This window comes from Leptonotus elevatus, chromosome 4, assembly GCF_054856555.1.
Source record: "Leptonotus elevatus isolate MCC_2025b chromosome 4, RoL_Lele_1.0, whole genome shotgun sequence".
In the NCBI taxonomy this organism is placed as follows: domain Eukaryota; kingdom Metazoa; phylum Chordata; class Actinopteri; order Syngnathiformes; family Syngnathidae; genus Leptonotus; species Leptonotus elevatus.
Window position 1 is genome coordinate 19756138 of NC_141242.1, and position 19295 is coordinate 19775432.

A 19295-nucleotide genomic window follows, 5' to 3' on the forward strand; every position below is an offset into this window, starting at 1 on the left:
CAGAAATAGGTCGCTGGCGCGCAGTGGCTCTGTGCCTAATAGCCGTCGTGGAACCGGGTCAGCGGGACGCTGTGTGATTCAGAGAGCGGAAGGTAGGTGCAATGTGGTTGCGAGTCCTTGAGTGATGCGTGCTTTGGGGAACACGGCGTGTCTCAATTCCGGGCTCAAAGAAGGAAGCCGCGTGGTCGCTCTCAGCGTGTTCGGCGGCCACATCTGTCGTGGTGGTGGTGGTCGGGAGAAGTTCATGGGGCAGGAAGAGCGAAGAGGGAGAAGAGCAAAGAAGAGAGGCAAAAAAGAGGGGGAAGTTCCTTCGCGCACTGGCTTTTAAACTGGGGTCCCAGGGGGTCGGAGTAGTAGTCCCGCCTCTTCCGTGCGCTTGAATCAGACTTGGTCGACTGAGACTAAGCTTTTGGGATAGCATTTGATAATTTTTTATCAGAATTGACAAGCCAAATGCTTCATTGCTTCATCATTCTGAACACATTTCAAACATTACCGCGATCTTAAAGTTATTGAATCCGCTAAGCTTACTAATTAGCTAAACTTAGATTGCTGCAGAAGTTACACACATCATTCATTTGAGATAGACATACAGGTTGTGTACAAAGAACAGAACTCAATTGATGTCAGTCAAGTACATAGAGTCTGTTTATGTACCGAATTATGTAGACTTCAGATTAATTACGAGCGGCAGGATTGTTGAGGATAATATGGATAGTGGCCGCTGGAGGGCATTGTTGTAACGTATAACTTCCAAGGAGCGTTGTTCCAAAAACATATGGCTGATTCCTGTAGATAGACCAGACCATAAAAGTGGTCTGGGGACGGATAAGCAGTCTTATCACTAGTTTGTTTGCTAAACAGGCTTTTAGGTCTTGGTAGGCACTGAGGTATGTGTTTCCTGTGTGTTGTAAAAACGAAATCCGGTCCCTGCTGGGGGAAATTCAAAGAGTTTTTCCTTTTTGAACTGTCTCTGGTTGGTTTGAGAAAACACAGGGTTAAGGACACACATTCCCCAGGGGGAAATGTTTAAAAAGGCAAAAAAATAAAAATAAATTGAGGGTGACGGGCAATATTCGTTACACCTGCTTTGTGAAATAGACCCCAGGTGTTTCTCGATGTGTCGTCAGTTTGTTTTATTTAGTTCACTGCTTCTTTTGTCAGTTGTCAGTTTTGACCTCTTTTTATTTTTGTTAATTTTTTTACTTTCTTTAATTTAGTTTGTGATTATCCCGAAGTGCCTTGTTTTCCTTTTCTACAGCATTCCTGAAATTAAATATTATTGCTTCTTTGCTTCCCTGCAATCGGGTTCCTAATGCTGCACACTCATAACAAAATCTCTTAGGTAATTCTCAAACAACCAGAAAGTAGCCTGAGAACTCACAAACACAGACAAATTAAGTATTGATGGTGGGGGGGAATTGTAATATTTGTCACTGTTGACAAATGTTTGAGTCATGATGGAAGCATCTTCCCCACCCCCACATGTCCAAAGTGGTACAATCTTATGTGATCCTTGGTGAACCATGGCTGAGGTCTGTGCTCTACTGAATGACATTCTGGCTCTCTGTGTAAAAAGTTGACATTGTCCCTCTGTTACTTCACCAATCCAATTTTTATTCATGCCTTTATTATCTGACTTCCATCTCTCCTGAGTCCAACTGTTTTCTCTTCCTACCTTCCCCCCTTCTGCAATGTTGTTCTTTTTTTTTTCTCGCCCTACATCCTGCTGCACATGCTCTGCTGCTTCCCTTGTGTTTTTGCCAGGTTGGGCTTCCGCATTGTGAGCTAATAAACCTTTACCGCTGTTTGGCTTGGCCTGTTGGGTTGACAGAGAAACAACGAGGTCACAGCGCTAAAGACGAATAGCAATAATCTGGTTTGTGGCACGACCATCTGCTGTAGTCAGCTGGTTGCTAATTGCAGGATCTGACTTTATTATAGTACAGATTCTGTTTGGCATTTGAACAGCCGACGGAAGAACATAGGGCTACATTGAGAAATGGCATACAGCAAAGTGTTTCGACTAAACAGTACAGTTAGGACAATTTCTTTGCATTTCCATGATCAAACTGAAAGCAGAGAAGGATGAGAGGCATTTCTGCATTGGACCGGAAGCAGTTTTTCTCCCTTTCTTAATTGAATTTTACATTTTACAAGATTTGTACATATTCATTATGGTGCTGTCTATGAAGTACTTTTTATACTCTCTGTCCAGCACAGCAGAGTAAATTACTAGTAGAGGTATAAAAAACAAAACAAAAAAACTGCGGTTTGGATTGTATCAGGGCTTTGAATCCCTGACTGGATGATTTTGGATGAAAAAAGAAAAGAAAAAAAGGCCAATAGTACTTAACTGGTCTTTCATTTTCTATAATACTTTTTGCCCATGTAAAAAATAAATCAACTGAATTGCAATATATGGTAGGATACCTTCTTCATATACATGGACTGTGCAATGTAAAGTACATCCTCTTCCTTTAAACTAGCCAATGTGCACATCATTGAAAAGGAAGAAAAGAAAGTAAAACTTATGATTTTGCATTATCTGTCATGACAAGGATATTAGTATTGGATTTCTCTATCCTCACAACTCAGTCACTGCTTCTGGCTTTTTGTGCCAATGTATACTGCAGAGGGGGCGCATCTGCATCATGGGGCTCATCAGTTTCCACGCTGCTGTCATGTCATTTTTGTTGCCCTGGAATTGGTCAATGTTAGTGAGGATACGATGATTTGTCTACATTGTTTGTCTTTTTCTGCTGAAAAAGACTTGGACACAATCATCTCACTGAAGTGGGTGCGTGATGTGTCATAACGGGACTCAAGCACATTTAGCACGTTTAACCCCTTTGTTTTGCACATCGGATTATGGCCTTGTTGCTTTTGTGATGGTTCTTCACCACACAGTTTAGAGATGAGCTGATTTATTAAACATACATTGCCTTTCGCCCTCGCATTGCTTCACGAGTGTCGATGCAAGCCTACAGAATGACCAGGAAAAGAAAAATCCAAGAATCATGTTGATCAGCTACTTTTTCTTTCTGCTTGTTAAAATGTTATCTTAGTCAAGCGGTAATAAATTCTGCATTTTTATGTTGTTTAGTTTTAGTGCATTGCCATCATTAGAGACATTGGAATATAAAAATCAGTTGACGTAGGAGTATTTTTTTCTTGCCATTAAGAAGCATGCAAGAATCATAGATTCTTGTTTTGGGAAACCAACAGCAAAGATAAGAGCACCTTCAGCAATGGGGATAGAAAGGGCAAAACACAAGGTGCTATTTGGTGTCACCTTCCTGTAATTGTGCCAAAATCAAAATACTTCATGTTCATTCTTTGTTGTCCACCTTGGTTGACTGGGTTATGTTTTTTTTTTTTTTACTCAGTTGAGTTCATTGCAGGTATTATGGTTTTATAATGTTACACTATTTACACCTGAAACCGCTAGCAATATCTCACTTACACAAACAAGATAACAGTTTATCATTTTAAATTCTACCGTCCAATCTTTCTGCAACAGATCTGTATCACTTGAAGACATAATTTTAGCAAGATTCTGAAGGGAATTGCATTTTAAAGACCAAACAATGCACAGTCATCTGTCTATCCAAATTTGAAAGCGGCCAGCTTTGGTGCGTATTCAAGGCTTGTTAATAAATGCCTTGTGATTAGAAGATCAAGTAGCAGAAGAGGATTAATGATTCCTCTGATCACAGCCTGTATCAGACGATGAGGAGTTCCTCATACGGCATGCCAGATTCCACTAGAGGGAGGAAGGCAGCTGAAATGGTTACTAACTATGCATGTCGTCGAGTGTGAGTAAAATACCATATTGTCAGAGCTGCAGGATGACAGGTTTTTAATAACAAACATTTTACTTAAATGTAATAGCCTTCATTTCTAATTATGTCTGAAGAGCAATCAATTAAATGCATTATTGTGTTTTTGCTTATCATTTGGCGTAAAACTGTATATCCACACTGTGGGATTTTGCCTAACGAGGAAAATATAAAACACTGCTAATGTTCGCTGGAAGTGATGTATTCCTGAGTAAAACACGGCACTCAAAGAAATCAGATTTAAGAAATTCAGAGCTGTACCTCAGCTCGCCTCCCCGACATCGCATGTAACGGAGACCTAGGCAGCTGAGAGACTCTAATAAGTTCTACAGGAGGGATCAAGGTGAGGATTGTCCTCAATCATCCCCTGAAAGTTCAGCCAATAATATTAGTGAGATAAGGCAGCCGACATATTTGTTCCTGACGGGCCTAACTCCTGCAGGGCCTAAAATAAATAGTCAAACAATAATTACATATACCCCAAGTACTGCCTTTAAAATATTGAATATACAATAATTTGCCCTGGTTAAAATACACAATGCTTGACAGATTCCATTAGAATATTTGTGCAACTTTGACAAAAAAATGTTTGCCATTTGAGAGGAGACCAAACAGTTGCAGTGTATACCAAAGAGACAATCTGTACACTGAGAATAGCTGATAATATAGAAAAGTACCAGGGGTGTGAATTGCCTAGTACCTTGCGATTCGATCTGTATCACGATTCAATTTGATACCGATTAATCCCGATACGCAAAAAAAAATCGCAATAATTGACTTATAGATTTGTCAATTATTGCGATTATTTTTTTTTAAACTCAAATTTAGAAAATACTAATCAGTAAACTTGTACATATACACTGTAAGATTTGTATGAAAATCTACTTCAGGCTTATAAATGTGGTCCACTGTATTTAACAAACAGGTTGCAATCTGTTTCATGTTTAAAGAGCATTGAAATCAAATTTTAAGGCTTAATGTTCCATTAATATAACATTCTTCCATGCTTAAAATGTGAACCCTAATTCTAATTGTGACATTTTGTTGAATATTTCCATCCAAAATTGAGCTTTAAAAATCGATTCGGCTGCATATTGAATCGATGCGAGAATTGTGTGCAGTAATATCGCGATATATTGCCAAATCGATTTTTTAACACCCCTAATAAATAAATAAAATGCTTACTGTATAAAACTTACTGTCAGACCTGTGTCTCTTACTGACAATGTTGCATAAATTTAAGTCACACACTGTAGAAATTACTCATCACTGCCGTCACTGTAATTTGTTAAATGCAAATATTATATTAAATAAAACATACACATACACAGTTACATGCCCATAAATAAAATTATTAATTTGCCCTTGAAAAATACGATTTCGGTAGTGCTTTTCATTGCGTTTATAAGACACTCAATATGAATATTTGAGGAGCAATTTCATAAAGGATGGACTCCAGATTGCACAAGGATGTCAGCAATCTCTCCAGTTTTAAATATTGTATATTATCATCTGTTGCCCCTAAATACACACACGCACACTTAACTTGAACTTAACGGGGGTCATGGGAAATGTGCACTGAAACACTTGTAGCAAGCCAACTGGTGGGGATTAGCCTGCATTTTAGGGTCTAACCTTTGACAGCAGACTATCTTTATTTAGAATGGAGATATGTCGAATATATTCACGCCGTTCTTTGCTTTTCCTCTGCAGGTGTGAGAGATGTCACGTTTTGACTGACAGAACCAAACGAAGGCAAACGAGGCAAACTTCAATTTATTCCAAAAACAAATTGAACCTACCTTATCTGAGTACACAAAGAACAGGATGAGTAATATCAGCTCTGTCAGGAGAATTATCAGCAGTACGATGAAAAACTGTCAGAAAAAAGGGAGAAAAAAACCTCTTTAGAAGCCAGCAAAAAAAGATGAAAATACAAAAACATTTTAGCTGACTGACACATGATACAAAAGGCCTGTTGCAAGTTTGTGCAAAGTGTGGAAAAACAGCAACTATTTGACTTCACTCGTACAAAACACCACATGGAGATTACATGTTGTAATACTTACAACATGGTATCGCAACACATTTTGTGATTTCATGTTGTCTCCGCAACCAGATTATAAAATACAGTAGCACACTTTCAAAAACCTTTAAGCAGAAAATACTTAAAACGAGGGATGGAAGAGTAGGTGGGAAGAAAGCAGGAATTGGGAAAAAAAAGAGGAATCAAAGTGCCGGAGGGCTCATGAAGATGAGAGCGAAGTGAGAATGATTTTAATACCTCCTAAGATTAATTTCCAACACAACCTAGCAGCTCATCTATTATTTTTCTCTCCTTACTTGTCTTCCTCTGAGCTAAATATTTACCAAGCAGATGGCATAGAAGAAGAAATGCAAAACACAAATACAGACAAATGCAATATTGTACAACTACTTCTTGTTGGGACTATCATTTCAAATTACATTTGATATCAGTATGAGTACTCAACTCTTGACTAGTCACCAATACCAATACCTAGCACCAATACCACTAGTACTTTTAAAACATACAATTTCATATCCCCTTCAAAATGATCATTTTCAAGATATATATAATAATTTGTTTGTATTTGTGTTTAATTGCAGTCCACCAAAATGTCTTTATGTGAAAACGGGAGTGGCACAAAAGCGTAGTAGCATTGTAATGTGCTGAAATAATATAAATGATGTAGTCAATTAACTCATTTGCGCCCAAAAATGTATAAATACGTTCTATTTTTAAATGTTTCAAGTGTTTTAAGGGTATTTCTACGTTGTTGTTTTTTAATGCTAGCGTATACAGAAGGCCTTGATGCAGCCCCTGAACCACAGAGGACGGGTGAAGCAATGGTAGTAATTACAAAAACGGCCAGCAGATGGCAGCAGAGTATAAGAGACTAACCAGGGCCATGTTGAAAAAAGCTCATTTACCCACAGTTCTAAACAGATTTGTGAATAATGATGAAACTTAGCTATAATTCTAATGGTAATTGCTGCAAAACTGAAACAGATCGAAATATACTTTTTCCTGATGAAAGAAGAGACTCTAATATTTATTTTGGTAGGTTCCATGTTTTTATAGCAATAGAACACAATATTCAATCGCCACTCCACCCAGACCAAATCCATTCTCCTCACCCACGCTACACACACACACACACACATACACACATGCTAGCTATTGCTCGGCAGGTAAGGGAAGCCATGTCAAAGAGGAGGATTTGGCGGAGGTTTTTAACTGATGCAAGGACTTGAAGGGATTGATCTGAAGCGCAGGGAACACAAACTCATTGTTTTTCCAGCATCAACTGTGAACCTGTGTACTGAAAACTTGTGCAAAAGATAACATGCTTGTAGAACTTTGTGCAGAGAGAATAACACCATGGGTGATGTCATGAATAGTACATTATTGTCCAATACAATGCAACATGTTTCTAGTGTGCTGCATGTACAGGAAATCATGCACCGTGGTGACACCAGGGGATGTTTAATTGAGTGGGTTGTGACTAGCACATAGAAATGACTGACACTGGTACTTATTCGCAAGAAGCACAAATCCCTCACTTAAGATTTCTTTGTCAAGCCCCTGATGTGTGCTACAATGGAAGTCAAGTCTTTTCAGTTGTCTTTCTGCTGCTGAAGGAAATAAAGCAATGATCTGAATTCTTGCTGCTCAAATGTGTCTTAATAATTTGCCGTGACTTGTGAAAAAGTCTCCAGAAGGTTTGCATCACCACTCAGTTTTTTTGTGAATGAAAACAAGCACATCTCTTGGTACATCCTGTGCAGATGTGCCTTCATGGCAAGTGGGTTTTGATAGATTATGTGGATTTTAGAATTCTCTTCCAAGAACTGTCAACACTGCACATCTGTGGCGCTGTCTTTGTACTGACTGGCTGCTTCTTCAATTTTGTGGATTTAAGAGTCCAAAATACCATCAATAATGGAGCTGATTGACACACTGTTGTAATGAACCAAGTGCTGACAACCTTGGATAACGAACATGATCATAATGTGAATGATGATGTTTGAATAAGGTTAATATACGTTTAATAGACTGATTCTGACTGATGTATACAGAGGAGTACATTTGACATTAAACTGTGCATTATGCTGATTTAAAGTACAGTTTATGTAAATAATTAAGCCTATGATAACGTCAAGCACTTTAATGTTGTGTACTACTATAAGTATGTGTTTTGAAGGTGCAAGGCAATTATTTATTTATGTACACGATGTGCTAGAAGACTGTTTCAGCGTGTTTTCGCTTCTGCAGTTGCATACAGTAGATACCATGTTGCTTTCTTCCATTAAATACATTCAGTTAATTGGCAAATAAAAAATTCAACATGGTCAAAAAACAAATAAATAAATAAATCAATTAAAAAAATCCATACATAAATATACAACCGAAAGGGTGTAGGCAGAAGCAAAAGCTTTTCATTTCTGTTCCTACCCCTTTAGCACTAAAAAAGAAAATAAGAAATAATCAATAATTGTACATTTTATATAGCACCAAATCAAAACAAGTCGCCCCAAGGCGCTCCACAGCAAGGTCTAACCTTGCATGTACCCTCTGAGCAGACCAGATGGAACTCTCTATATTTGATGATGGAGAGATTCTGCCAGCAGTTTCCTGCCATCCAGGCTGCAGCCATCGACACATGGATAAGAAAGTCCATGGAAAAAGAAAGGTGAGTAATATTGAACAATTGTTTATGGAACATATCTTTGGTGTTTTTGTTTTGTTTACATTGCAGACTGGCAAAAATGGGCAATGAGGACTTAAGAAAAGCTGAAGAGTTTGTGCTGCTTATGTGGAGGCACTACACCTCGACAGTCTCCAGTGACAGAAGTCCGACCTGCGGTGAAATTGTGCTCATCCTGCAAAAGCTACAGCAACACTACACCGTACAAGAAGATGACTCAGCATCAAAGAGAACATTTGGAAAATATCTTTCCAAACGATACCAGGTGCAGTTGATGATTTATTTAGTAAAAAATAAACTGACAACATGACAATTATAACACTGAGTTAGATCAAAAAATCATGAATTGCCTTAAACACAAAGGCTGCACATGAGGTATTTGATTATGGCACATTTTCATCGTGAGAGATGGGACCTTATTTGTTTTATTTTTGCTTTCTTCTCAAGTTCCTTGAGCAAGGAGAGACACAAAGGGGAGGGATTTAAGGATGAAGATGAAGAAAACTATGTAAGTTTAACTCAGTGTGATAAGTGGATAGCTTTTTAATTTTCGGCTTATTTTTCTATTCTGTCCATTTAATTTTAGGCTCCACCAGTAAAGAAAAAAGACTGCCTTGGAGGAACTCTTTGAAGAGGATAACGCCACTCCATGGTGGTGGAGCAAAAGAAACAGACTACCCCTGCTATCAGGACTGGCTCAAAGTTTTCTGTGTGTGCAGGCATCTCCTTAGCAGGAGACAACATAAGTCCAGAAAGATCTAATTTCCTTCCTGAAAAAGCAGATATGTTTATTTTTCTGCAAAATAATTGTTAGCATGGCACATTTCCATCGTGAGAGATGGAACCTAACTTGTTTTATTTTTGCTTTCTTCTCAAGATGTTGGTGTTTTCATGTTTATGTTAGCAAAATTGCATAATGCACAGTTCGCCATTGGACTTCAGTTGATTGTATTGCCACAGAATATTCTAAGCTGTGTTTTTTAAATTTCAAGAGAATAATATTTTTGTATTTACATTTGTTTTTAAAACAATATTTTGTTTTTCTGGGGACCCCATGGCACCCCATCAAGATGTACTAGGATGTTGACCTATTAAGGCCTCTCTTTCATTTAATTTATTTTCATTTTAAATATGTAGTATCTTGTTTACAAATAGACATAAAACAAAGTGGATACTAATCTACCTGTTTGTTCTGCTTTTTAGAAAAACAACAACAAAAAAGAATCGATAAGAGAATCGATATAGAATCGAATCGTTAAACAGAATTCATAAAGGAATCGGAATCGGAAACATCTTATCAATTCCCATCCCTGAGTATTGGTTCAAATGTGAAAAGTACCCATCCCTAGTTCCAAGGCCAGCTGGTAGACATATTCTCTTCAGCATGTCCTCGGTCGTCTCTGGACATCTAGGACATGCCTGGACCACCGCACCAGGTAGGCGTCCAGGATGCAATCTAATCAGATGCCCAAACCCCCTCAGGTGGATCCTCTCGATGCGGAGGAGCAGCGGCTCTACTGTGAGCCTCTTCCGGATGACCGTAAGTTTTCAGTTCGTGACGAGCACAGAAGTCCAATAACAGAACACTGCTCAGGTTCTGAACGGGGGGCGTTCCTCCCAATCAAACCTTTCCAGCTGTTATTATGAACTGCTGTTTGGTGCAGGAGGAAGCTACCTTTTTGTAACGTACAGTGCGCAATAAGTATGCTCACACCTGCTTGGCACCACGCACCATGGGCAAGTCCAGAGTAGAAGCGAGTCCAAAGTCTCTAGGGAGGATCGGTACCAGAGCCCAACATCTGTGTAGAGCCAAGCCGGACTATATCTCATCAGAACTTCTCAATCTCACACACCAACTCAGGCTCTTTGTCTGCCAGAGAGGTGACGATCCACGTCCCTGAAGTCAGCTCACCCCTGCCACAGGTGATGAGCTCATGGGAAGGGGGACCCACGTCACCTCAGCCAGGCCTCATGATTGTAGGCTAGGCCACCAGGTGCTTGCCAACAAGTCCCACCTGGAGGCCTGGCTCTAGTGAGGGGCCCTGGTGACCCGCGTCCGGGCAAGGGAAATTAAGGTCCAATGTTGGTATTCATCATACGGGGTCTTTGACGACGGTCACATTTAGGCTTGCTCAAAAAATGACAGACCAACGATGACGGAAGGGTGCCTAGGACCAGCAAAATTTTGTCAGATGCCCGCCTATATATAATACATTTGGTATCCACAAAATGTCCAGTAATTGTCATGTGAACTGTCTGTAAGCATAGCAATTATTTGACGGAAAAAAATGTCAACAAGATATGATCAGTAAAGTATTAGGGCTGGGTTTAGAAAATTGAATAATCAATATCGAATAGATTTTCCTTTTCGTGCCTGATATCGGTCCATAAAAGCATAAATCAATTATTTTAACATCTCTTTTTTCCCATAAATTCAGAAGAAAATAGAATTTTAAATGCCTAAGTTTTTCTTGGATCTTAACTGTTTTCTTTAAATTTACTCTTCACATTAATTTAAGTATTAAGTATTTTCTTACATTTATGAAAGACCTGACTTGTTGCTAGGACAATTCAGAATCTGTTTAACTTATATCCACAATTATTGAATTAGGATAATGAAAATATTTTCATCTGATTCTTGCTGATGTCAATGTTTGAAACCTTACAGTAAGTGATCATAACACGTGTTACTTTCATTATAACTAAATATTTTAAACATTTACTGCCTCCGCAAAATAGGATTTGGAACTTAATGTCTGTTGAGTTTTTATCATGTCCTTGATATTTAACAAGAATTGATGATCCATTATTAATCAATATCGGATTAAACTGAAGTGAGTTGAATCGAATCGGGGGACAAAATCGAATCGAACTAAACTCTTGTGAATCTAAACCGAATCGATTGAAGAATTAGGATCAATACTTAGCCCTAGTAAGTATCACCATCGATGAAATTGCAAGAACAAATATCTGTATTGTATCTGGTCCAAAAAGTATCTCCCATCTCTACAGACAGAGTAATTTTGTGAATAAATTAAGACAATATCATCATTATTTCAGCACTCAACAGTACTTTGTGACATTTTTGTTTGGTGGTATTCTGTGGGAATTTCTTGCATGTGAAACATGTGCTCCTTGGCTCAATTAAGGTTAAGAAACACTGGTCTAGTCTTACACGTGTAAATGAAGAACAACTGCAAAGATAGTGTAAATGTGCCAATTAAAAACAACTCACACTCAGAAGCAGGCACTTGTTCTCTTTGATGGCGCCCAGGCAACCAAGAAAGCCCGTTACCATGACAATGGCGCCTATGGCGATGACCATGTTGGCAGCTGACAGTGAGGGGAACGAGGGCGAGAAGGTGGCGAAGCTGCCCTGAGACACGGAGAGCCAGATGCCCACGCCGAGCAGCCCACAGCCACACAACTGCAAGACAAAAGAAGTCAAGGTGAGAAAAAAACAAACATCATTTCAAAGTTCTCTTCCAGCTCTTCCATGACTTGTTCTTCACGAACACTGACTGCATTTATCTGCAGAGAATGGTCAGCTGTGAGGACAAATCCTAGCGCAAACAACTCTAATTGTCTGACACCTTCAGTCATCCATCATTGAACACTATTTAAAATTCAGAGGAGCTTACCATAATTACAAGCATGCTAAACCAATAAAAGACGGCAAGAGATTAGAGCTAAACATTGGACATAAGCTGTGCCAATTTTGCACGTTTGAACTCTGATCGCACTAAAACCAAGAGCAAACAGACATTTAATTACAGTACCACCACCCTGTGCAAAATACATGTAGTTGATTTGAAATCTACCTAGAGGGAGCGCTTCCCTAATCCCACTGTGTTAATATGCCAGGGCTTGCACAGCAGTGCTTGTCAAATCTGCTGTCCAAAAGATTTAAGAGCGAGCTTTTGATTGACGGAGTGCAGCGTCCCACCCACCGCCCACTGATGTAGTTGGCCCATCTATCACAGAAAAGTAGGCACAAACGTACCCACCGCACTGTGAAATATAGCGCGGGAGTAAAGTGGTGGCATATTTTTGTCTGCACCAAATAGAATGAAATACCTAGGGCCATCTTGAAATGAATAAAACAAAAATCTCAAATGAGGTGAAATATGGGAAGGTGCCACGGTAAATCATCACGCCACTACCTTTCCGTGATCTCGTTTCACGCCCCCCTTCCATTTTCATCTTTGCAACACAGTTCGAGCACGCTTTAATGCCTGTCAGCAATATAAAGGGAACCTGCTGTGCACTCAGTCAAACACTAGCCACACATGTAGACACTAAAAACCTCGAGAGATCCAAGGTGCTGATGTGTAAATATAATTCGCGTGATGTGATGACGAATGCAACCTGTTTAATGAGCCCTATAGGTTATGTGTTTAAACAAAAGTTGTAAAGACAAATTCGTTTTACTCTCATTAGTCTGTTCTTTGAGCAGTAATTACTTCTCTTCATCTCTATGTGTACAGGGTTTTAGAAAGTATTCAATATCATACCACATTCAAGAAGATTTGTACTAGGGCTGTCCCGATCCGATCACGTCATCAGAAATCGGGCCCGATCGCGTGGTTGCTGACTTGATCGGAATCGGACGTTGTCTGCCGATCAGGACTCTGATAAATATATGCAATTTTTTTTTTAATAACTTTTTATTAGATCTGGAGTTGCGTGGTGGCACAGAGTGAGACTTCCTTTTTTCCACACAGCGAGCGGCGGAGCTAAGCAAGAAAATAGTGGCAAGGTATTTTTCTTTCTTTCTTTAATGTAGAAAGCGGAGAAGGTGCGACTTGCACTGTGTGCAAAGTGAGCATTTTGTGTTGCGGAAAGGATATACAGTAGATGCGTTGCACGCCTCCTGCTGCTGTACTTCGCAGCCGGGCAACCGTAACGCCATCAGGCGCTGGATACTATGGATGTGCTTCGAGTCCTCCCCGTGATTCCGGCTGAGGACGTGTTTCGTTTCCTCCACGCCCAGCTGAGGCACCCGCCGGGACTCTGCAGTAGCGTCGGAGGGACCCCAGCGCCTAACCGAGTTTAGCCTAGCCTAGCGCAAATCAGCAGGGTCTGACGTCCTTCGCGGCGTCGCTAAATCCCCCCCGAGCCGACAGTCTAGACCAGACCAGTCAGGATAAGGAAAGTTTTAATACATTTTTGCTTGCTTGCTCTTCAAATGCAGTCTTTTGTTAGTTGTTGGCTTGCTTCAAGCTTTAAAACGGCTACAGTAGGTTCTCAAAAATATAGCTCTTTACTGGTTAATAATAGCCCTTTGAGTAACTCATAGATGTGCCAAAAAAGGGGAGGTTTAAATGTTTTACTTAGTTTAACCACTGTTCACGCTCACCATATAAAAAGTGTTGGGGTGGTTAAAAATAATAATAAAAAAAAAAAAGTTTATTTCCGGCTGGTTGACACCTCAAGCCCCCCTCCTCTCCCAACCCCTATCAATGAATAGTAATCAGTGTAACGAATGACGGATAGGAATTGCCGGATATTGCCAATATTAGGGTTTTGAAAGAGATATTGACTGCATGTAATTGTAAACATAGTCATAGCCTCCCCAGCGTTTCCTGGGTTGTCGCTGGGGCCCCCCTCCCAGTAGGCGTGCCTTGAACTGGCTTGCTGAGAAGATGCTGACATTATTGTGGGCCAGCTAGCTAGATCTCTGAGACAAATTTGAAATCTGCTTGGTTAAAGAAAGATTTTATTACTGTCCCACTTATAAGGTTAAAGTTACATTGGACTACACTACTAACTGTGCAGGCCCTGGGCAGATTACAATGATATAGTACGTGGTGGTTGATATACACATACTGAAAGCCGTGCAGCCAGGAGAGATGCTACGAAATGAGGACAATACATTTCGTAGTAAATTAGTGCAATTTTCTTGAACAAATATTAGGCTTCTGATAAGGTTTAGGCCAGCAGAGAAACCCTTGCTGGGCCTAATGGCCCACCACTATTATCTACTGCAGAACCCTTGGCTGGGTTGTGCGTAAAGTGCAAAGGCGGCTAATTGTTCCATCTTCTGTTACACTCTGAGGCAGCAATTTTGCTAAAGGCTAAAGTCTAAAGTCCAAAGTGTAAACTAAATGAAACACTTATGCTTCTAGACTTTAGTAAAAAATAATATTGCCTAGTCTTGCTGAATGTGTTTGGCATAGGTTTTTTTTCTTCGAGCTGAGGCACAAAGTATACAGCACTGCTTTCAGGTATTATGCTAACGGTGTCAGTCGACACTGCTAACAGACCCTGCAAGAATGACACTTGGATAAAATGATAGTGAATGTGCACTGGATTTCTCACCTTGAATAAAATCCCTCTCTGTTGTGGCAAAGGAAGACTTACCCTATTTGGCTCTTTGTGCATGCTTGGTTAGAAAATTGAAAACATTCCAGGAAAAAGGCATATCCCTATACGATGCACCACTAATAAACCCAATTACATCTGAAAGTCCTCAGGAAGCCAGATTATATAGATGATGAGGGTTTGAGGACGCAGGGGATGAATAGGTCGTTAAAGAGGCCAGAGAGATGGAGTGGATTTACAGCCTAGCGAGGGGAGCACACAGAGCTTTAAGAGTCCAGGTGGGCAGGGATGCGGTGCCATCACTTAATTGTGTTTAGTACCCAGCGAGGGGAGCTTGTCCAAGTGTGTCGCCCTCTTAAGTGACTGCGAAACTAGCATGCCCCCACTCAATCTGTCTAATCTTCCCTTCTTTTACTAGTACTACTACTATTACTACTACTGGCCACAGCTCAATGTCAACAGACGTCTGTGCCAACACCATAAGGGGTCTTTTCAGTATAAGCTCTGATCTCGTAGGTTATCTGACCTTGGCATGTTGGTTTGCGATTCTCCTTGAGCCATTCTTCTGAGCTCTTTATCTTCTTTCAGTTGTTGAACACTGTTGTTTTGGTATCCCATTTGCAGAGAAGGATTGATGACTGCTCCATATACTGTATACTGCAGTAAACATTAATCAGCTACGCAGCTCCACACATTACAAAGCCGTCACATCAATCAGAACTCTAAGGTTGTGACTGAAACGTGGGTTGATAGGGAGAAATTGGCCAGTTAACGTGGTTACATGGCACAGGGGAATGCATTCATGTCACAATGTTTATGATTGGTGTATGTGATTTGTAACAGATGATGTAGGTGTCCCAGTTTATTATTATTATTTTTTTATTATTCAACATGGATTCAGTATGGACGTAGAAGCTTTGTGTATGCCGCTTTAAAGAGTGCAGTCACGTCCTTAAATTGCTGAGACCTAGTGCTGGATCTTCTACTTTTTAAACTAAACCAAGTTTGTACACGTGGTAAACTCTTTAAATTCTGAGTGTATTCCTGCTTTATTTTATGGCCTGCCCTTCCAAAATAACTTAAAAATAAAGATTTACACTGAGTTTTCTTTGACAGGGCATTTTGCGAGCACCACCAACTACCTACCGACCCACAATCACCAACAGGCCACTGGCGGAAATGCGGCCAACATTCCGACTGCAACAGTTTAGTCAAAGACACACATGAGGCAGTGCAGGAGTTTTTTTTTTTAAACATATTTTAAGTTGAAAAGAAGATTTAATCCGACCTGAGGAGACAACCAATCCAGGGTGTAAGTCTGCCCCAAAGTTCTTTAGAAAAAAAGTTGAGTTTACTTTAGAGTTTGTCATGCAGTTTTGCTAGGCTTTCGTTTCCGAAAACCCAGGTATATCTTTGCGTGATGTTATTCTTCCATCAAGAAAACAACTTCAAGTTGACTGAGCTATATGACCTTTCCACAAGTGTTTGCCAATATTTGAATGCCAGAATGGAGCCCAATGTTTAAATGCCATTTGTGGGCGAAGGAGCTAGGCAGCGAGCGGATAATATACAGTAAATGGAGGAAACAAGAGGGCATGAGCTGTAACTTTTTGCAATGAGCTGAATGGGGTCCTGCTCTTTAGGGGTCCTGTAACAAGCCTGAGGTGACTGCAATAAACTGATTGTGGCAACTGTGAAGCATATGCCCAATGGAGGGAAGGATGAGGTCAAGGGGTCCAACATTCAGGTGGAGAAAGCAGGGTTGAAAGGAAGTACTGTAACGACAAGTGAGATGTGCAGGAGTGGAAGATAGATTGGGCTAAAAGGGAAGGAGGAAGAGGAAAATTGAGGCCGACTTCGTCTAAGTGGCCAATAGCGAGAATAATCAGTCCCTGCGGTAAGTGGCTCAGTGCCACTAGCCCTCCCATCACAATTCCCCACTTTTATCTACCCCCTCAGGGAACGAGGTCTGTTGGACATGTGTCTATGTACAACTTTGAGGCATTTGACCTTTTCCCACTTTCAACGGTCACTCAGGGAGTATGTTTTGTCGAAAGGAGTGACAGCTTTTGCCAAATTACTGTTGTCATCTAAGGCAGTCGCCACAAGAGACAAACTCTGCTGGGAATGAGTTTTTTAAGTCCTCCGTGAGTAGTGTGTGTGCATGCATGTGTGTGTACAGTCTCTGTTTTGATATCAATAAAAAATATTCCAGCTACCACCAAGTCTGTAAACTGGAATAACAAGCACATGTATTAGTCATTAAAAAGTGTTTCTACCACATGGACAGTGTAAAAATTAAAACCACAGAAAATGCACTAAAGGAAGGCACCACTTTATCATTTGTGCTTTTTCTTTAATTAATATTGCACTGCAGATTGTTTTCAGGCTTTGCAGCATATTTAGCTAGCATTGATTTTGCACTGGAATGAAAACGGCATACAACATTTCTCACTTATGCTTGTATGTGATGGGCATGACAGTTATTTTAAGTGAACTGAATCATTAGAATCAGTTCATTAAAAAGTATCGTTCAAAAGATTTTTTCACCGAATCTTTCATTGGCCATTCATCAATGAAATCGGGAAGTGCTTTATGACGTGTCGCCTCGTAAAAATGCACGGTTTATCTTGATCATTGTTATTCGTGGTAGCTGGGTATGTAGTTTACGCTGGGTCTCATACTGGGAGCTCTGTGACTGATAATAAATTAACAAATTTATATATATATAATTAATTAATTTATTTATTTTATTTTTTGGTGTGATTACAATTTCAGCGCTGAGCGAGAGACACCGTTGTTGTTTACCTCGGACTTATCTCGAGACCTGCATGCTTTAGCCTCGATAGTTGTGAAGTATATTTTAATATTATGAATATGTCCGTCCAATGCGCATTGTTGACCCTTTTGCCTTGACCTGGAAGGTATCGCGCTTGTATTGCTCCAAAAACACTCACTGACATGCTTTGGTACGTGTAAGTGTCCAGAGGGAGGAAGCGTCAACTCAGGGAAGCGGGGCTTTTGCGAAAGGTCAATTGTTTCAATGGAATCTAAAAATGTTCAATTAGAATACATACCCACAATTAAAAAGTAAGTAAGTTAGTTAGTTAGTTAGTTAGTTGGTTAGTTAGTTAGTTAGTTACAATTAACAAAAAAAGTTAAAATCAGATTTTAGCCCACCCTTCTTAGGATTCATTTACAAAGATCATCCCCGTTACACATCCAGCCATCCATAATATACAATAGAACCATATATAATAACGTCAAAGGCTCCAAAATCTTAGGAATCCAATATTGATCTGCCCCAAGTAGGAAATAAATGCAAAATACAATTTCCCCGTCACAGTCTCTTCTGACTCGCTAGTAGCATCCTTGTCATTCCTTTGTGAATAATGTAAAGCCAATGTAAATTGTATAACAAGTAAATTATTCACATGGTCTGCGCCGGTGTCTTAGGGAAACAGCGCTTTCAGGCTTGAAATAAACACTGCATGAATTCAAAGAGACAGAGGCACTGTAAGATTCAAAAGCTATATCAGCTTGGTTAAAGTTTCATTCACCCACAGGAGTCCTGACAGAATCACAAAACATGCTGCTTTCTATGAACATGTGCACTTTAATCTGTGGACAATTACGTTTTCATGGGGTCAAGTCAATTCCATCTATACGTCTATACTCATCTCTTGCTTAGCCAAACACATTACGAAACAGACAAGGACTCCGAACAAGTAGTACTCTGATGCTTCCACAGTGAAATAGTTCCCAGCATCCCACACATGCTTAACCAAGCGTCATTAATGATGCCATCCTTTCAGTTCTGGTTGATTTTCTTAACTGGGCAGAATCTACATTACTCTTTTTGAAGTGTATTTGCTGATGCAGCTACCCACATTGGAGGGCCTGCCTTCCTTCCTCTTTTTCCTTAGAAAAGCTGAAGGTCCTGTCCACTGCGGTGTGACTAGAAATCAATCAGAACAGGAAGGATTAAAGACGGCCAAGCCATTTTCTTCCTGTCCTGAGATATCTCTGATGTCTGGCCTGACACATGCACACTATTTTAACACATGAAAGCAACTTCCAACCAAGAAGGACATGGCACAATAAGAAACTATGGCAATGGAAGACAAAGCAATATTGGTGACCAATTCTCCTGTTAGAGCTGAACCATCCCAACAAGACTCTTCAATCAGCCTAAGAAACCACAGGCACTTGAATTATGCATTGGGAACAAGTTGGAGAGCAATAGTCACTCTATGATAGGAGCCAGAAAGAGAGGCAGCTGTGCTTGCCACAGCCAGTCAGTCAGTGAGAGCATAGCTGGAGAGTCAGAGAGAGACACAAGAAAATGGGCTGGTTGCCAAGTCTTGAAATAAAACATGGGCCAAAGACCAATGTTCCA

The 19295-nt window shown here is 40.1% G+C and overlaps 1 protein-coding gene and 1 long non-coding RNA gene across 3 annotated transcripts in view; one reads left to right on the plus strand and one right to left on the minus strand.

Moving 5' to 3' along the window:
- The window catches only part of tspan9a (tetraspanin 9a), a 220756-nt gene that overhangs the window by 23814 nt on the left and 177647 nt on the right, over positions 1–19295 (minus strand). For both annotated transcript variants that reach the window (XM_086073868.1, XM_086073866.1), the window contains 2 exons: positions 11808–11999; positions 5645–5719 (listed from right to left, as the gene is read on the minus strand). In XM_086073868.1, coding sequence (XP_085929994.1) covers positions 5645–5719; positions 11808–11999 — 267 coding nt within the window. The remainder of the gene's footprint in view (positions 1–5644; positions 5720–11807; positions 12000–19295) is intronic.
- Positions 8444–9303, plus strand: LOC147175949 (uncharacterized). The gene is made up of 3 exons (XR_015094519.1): positions 8444–8837; positions 9020–9080; positions 9159–9303. It is a non-coding gene; the product is annotated as an uncharacterized LOC147175949 (long non-coding RNA).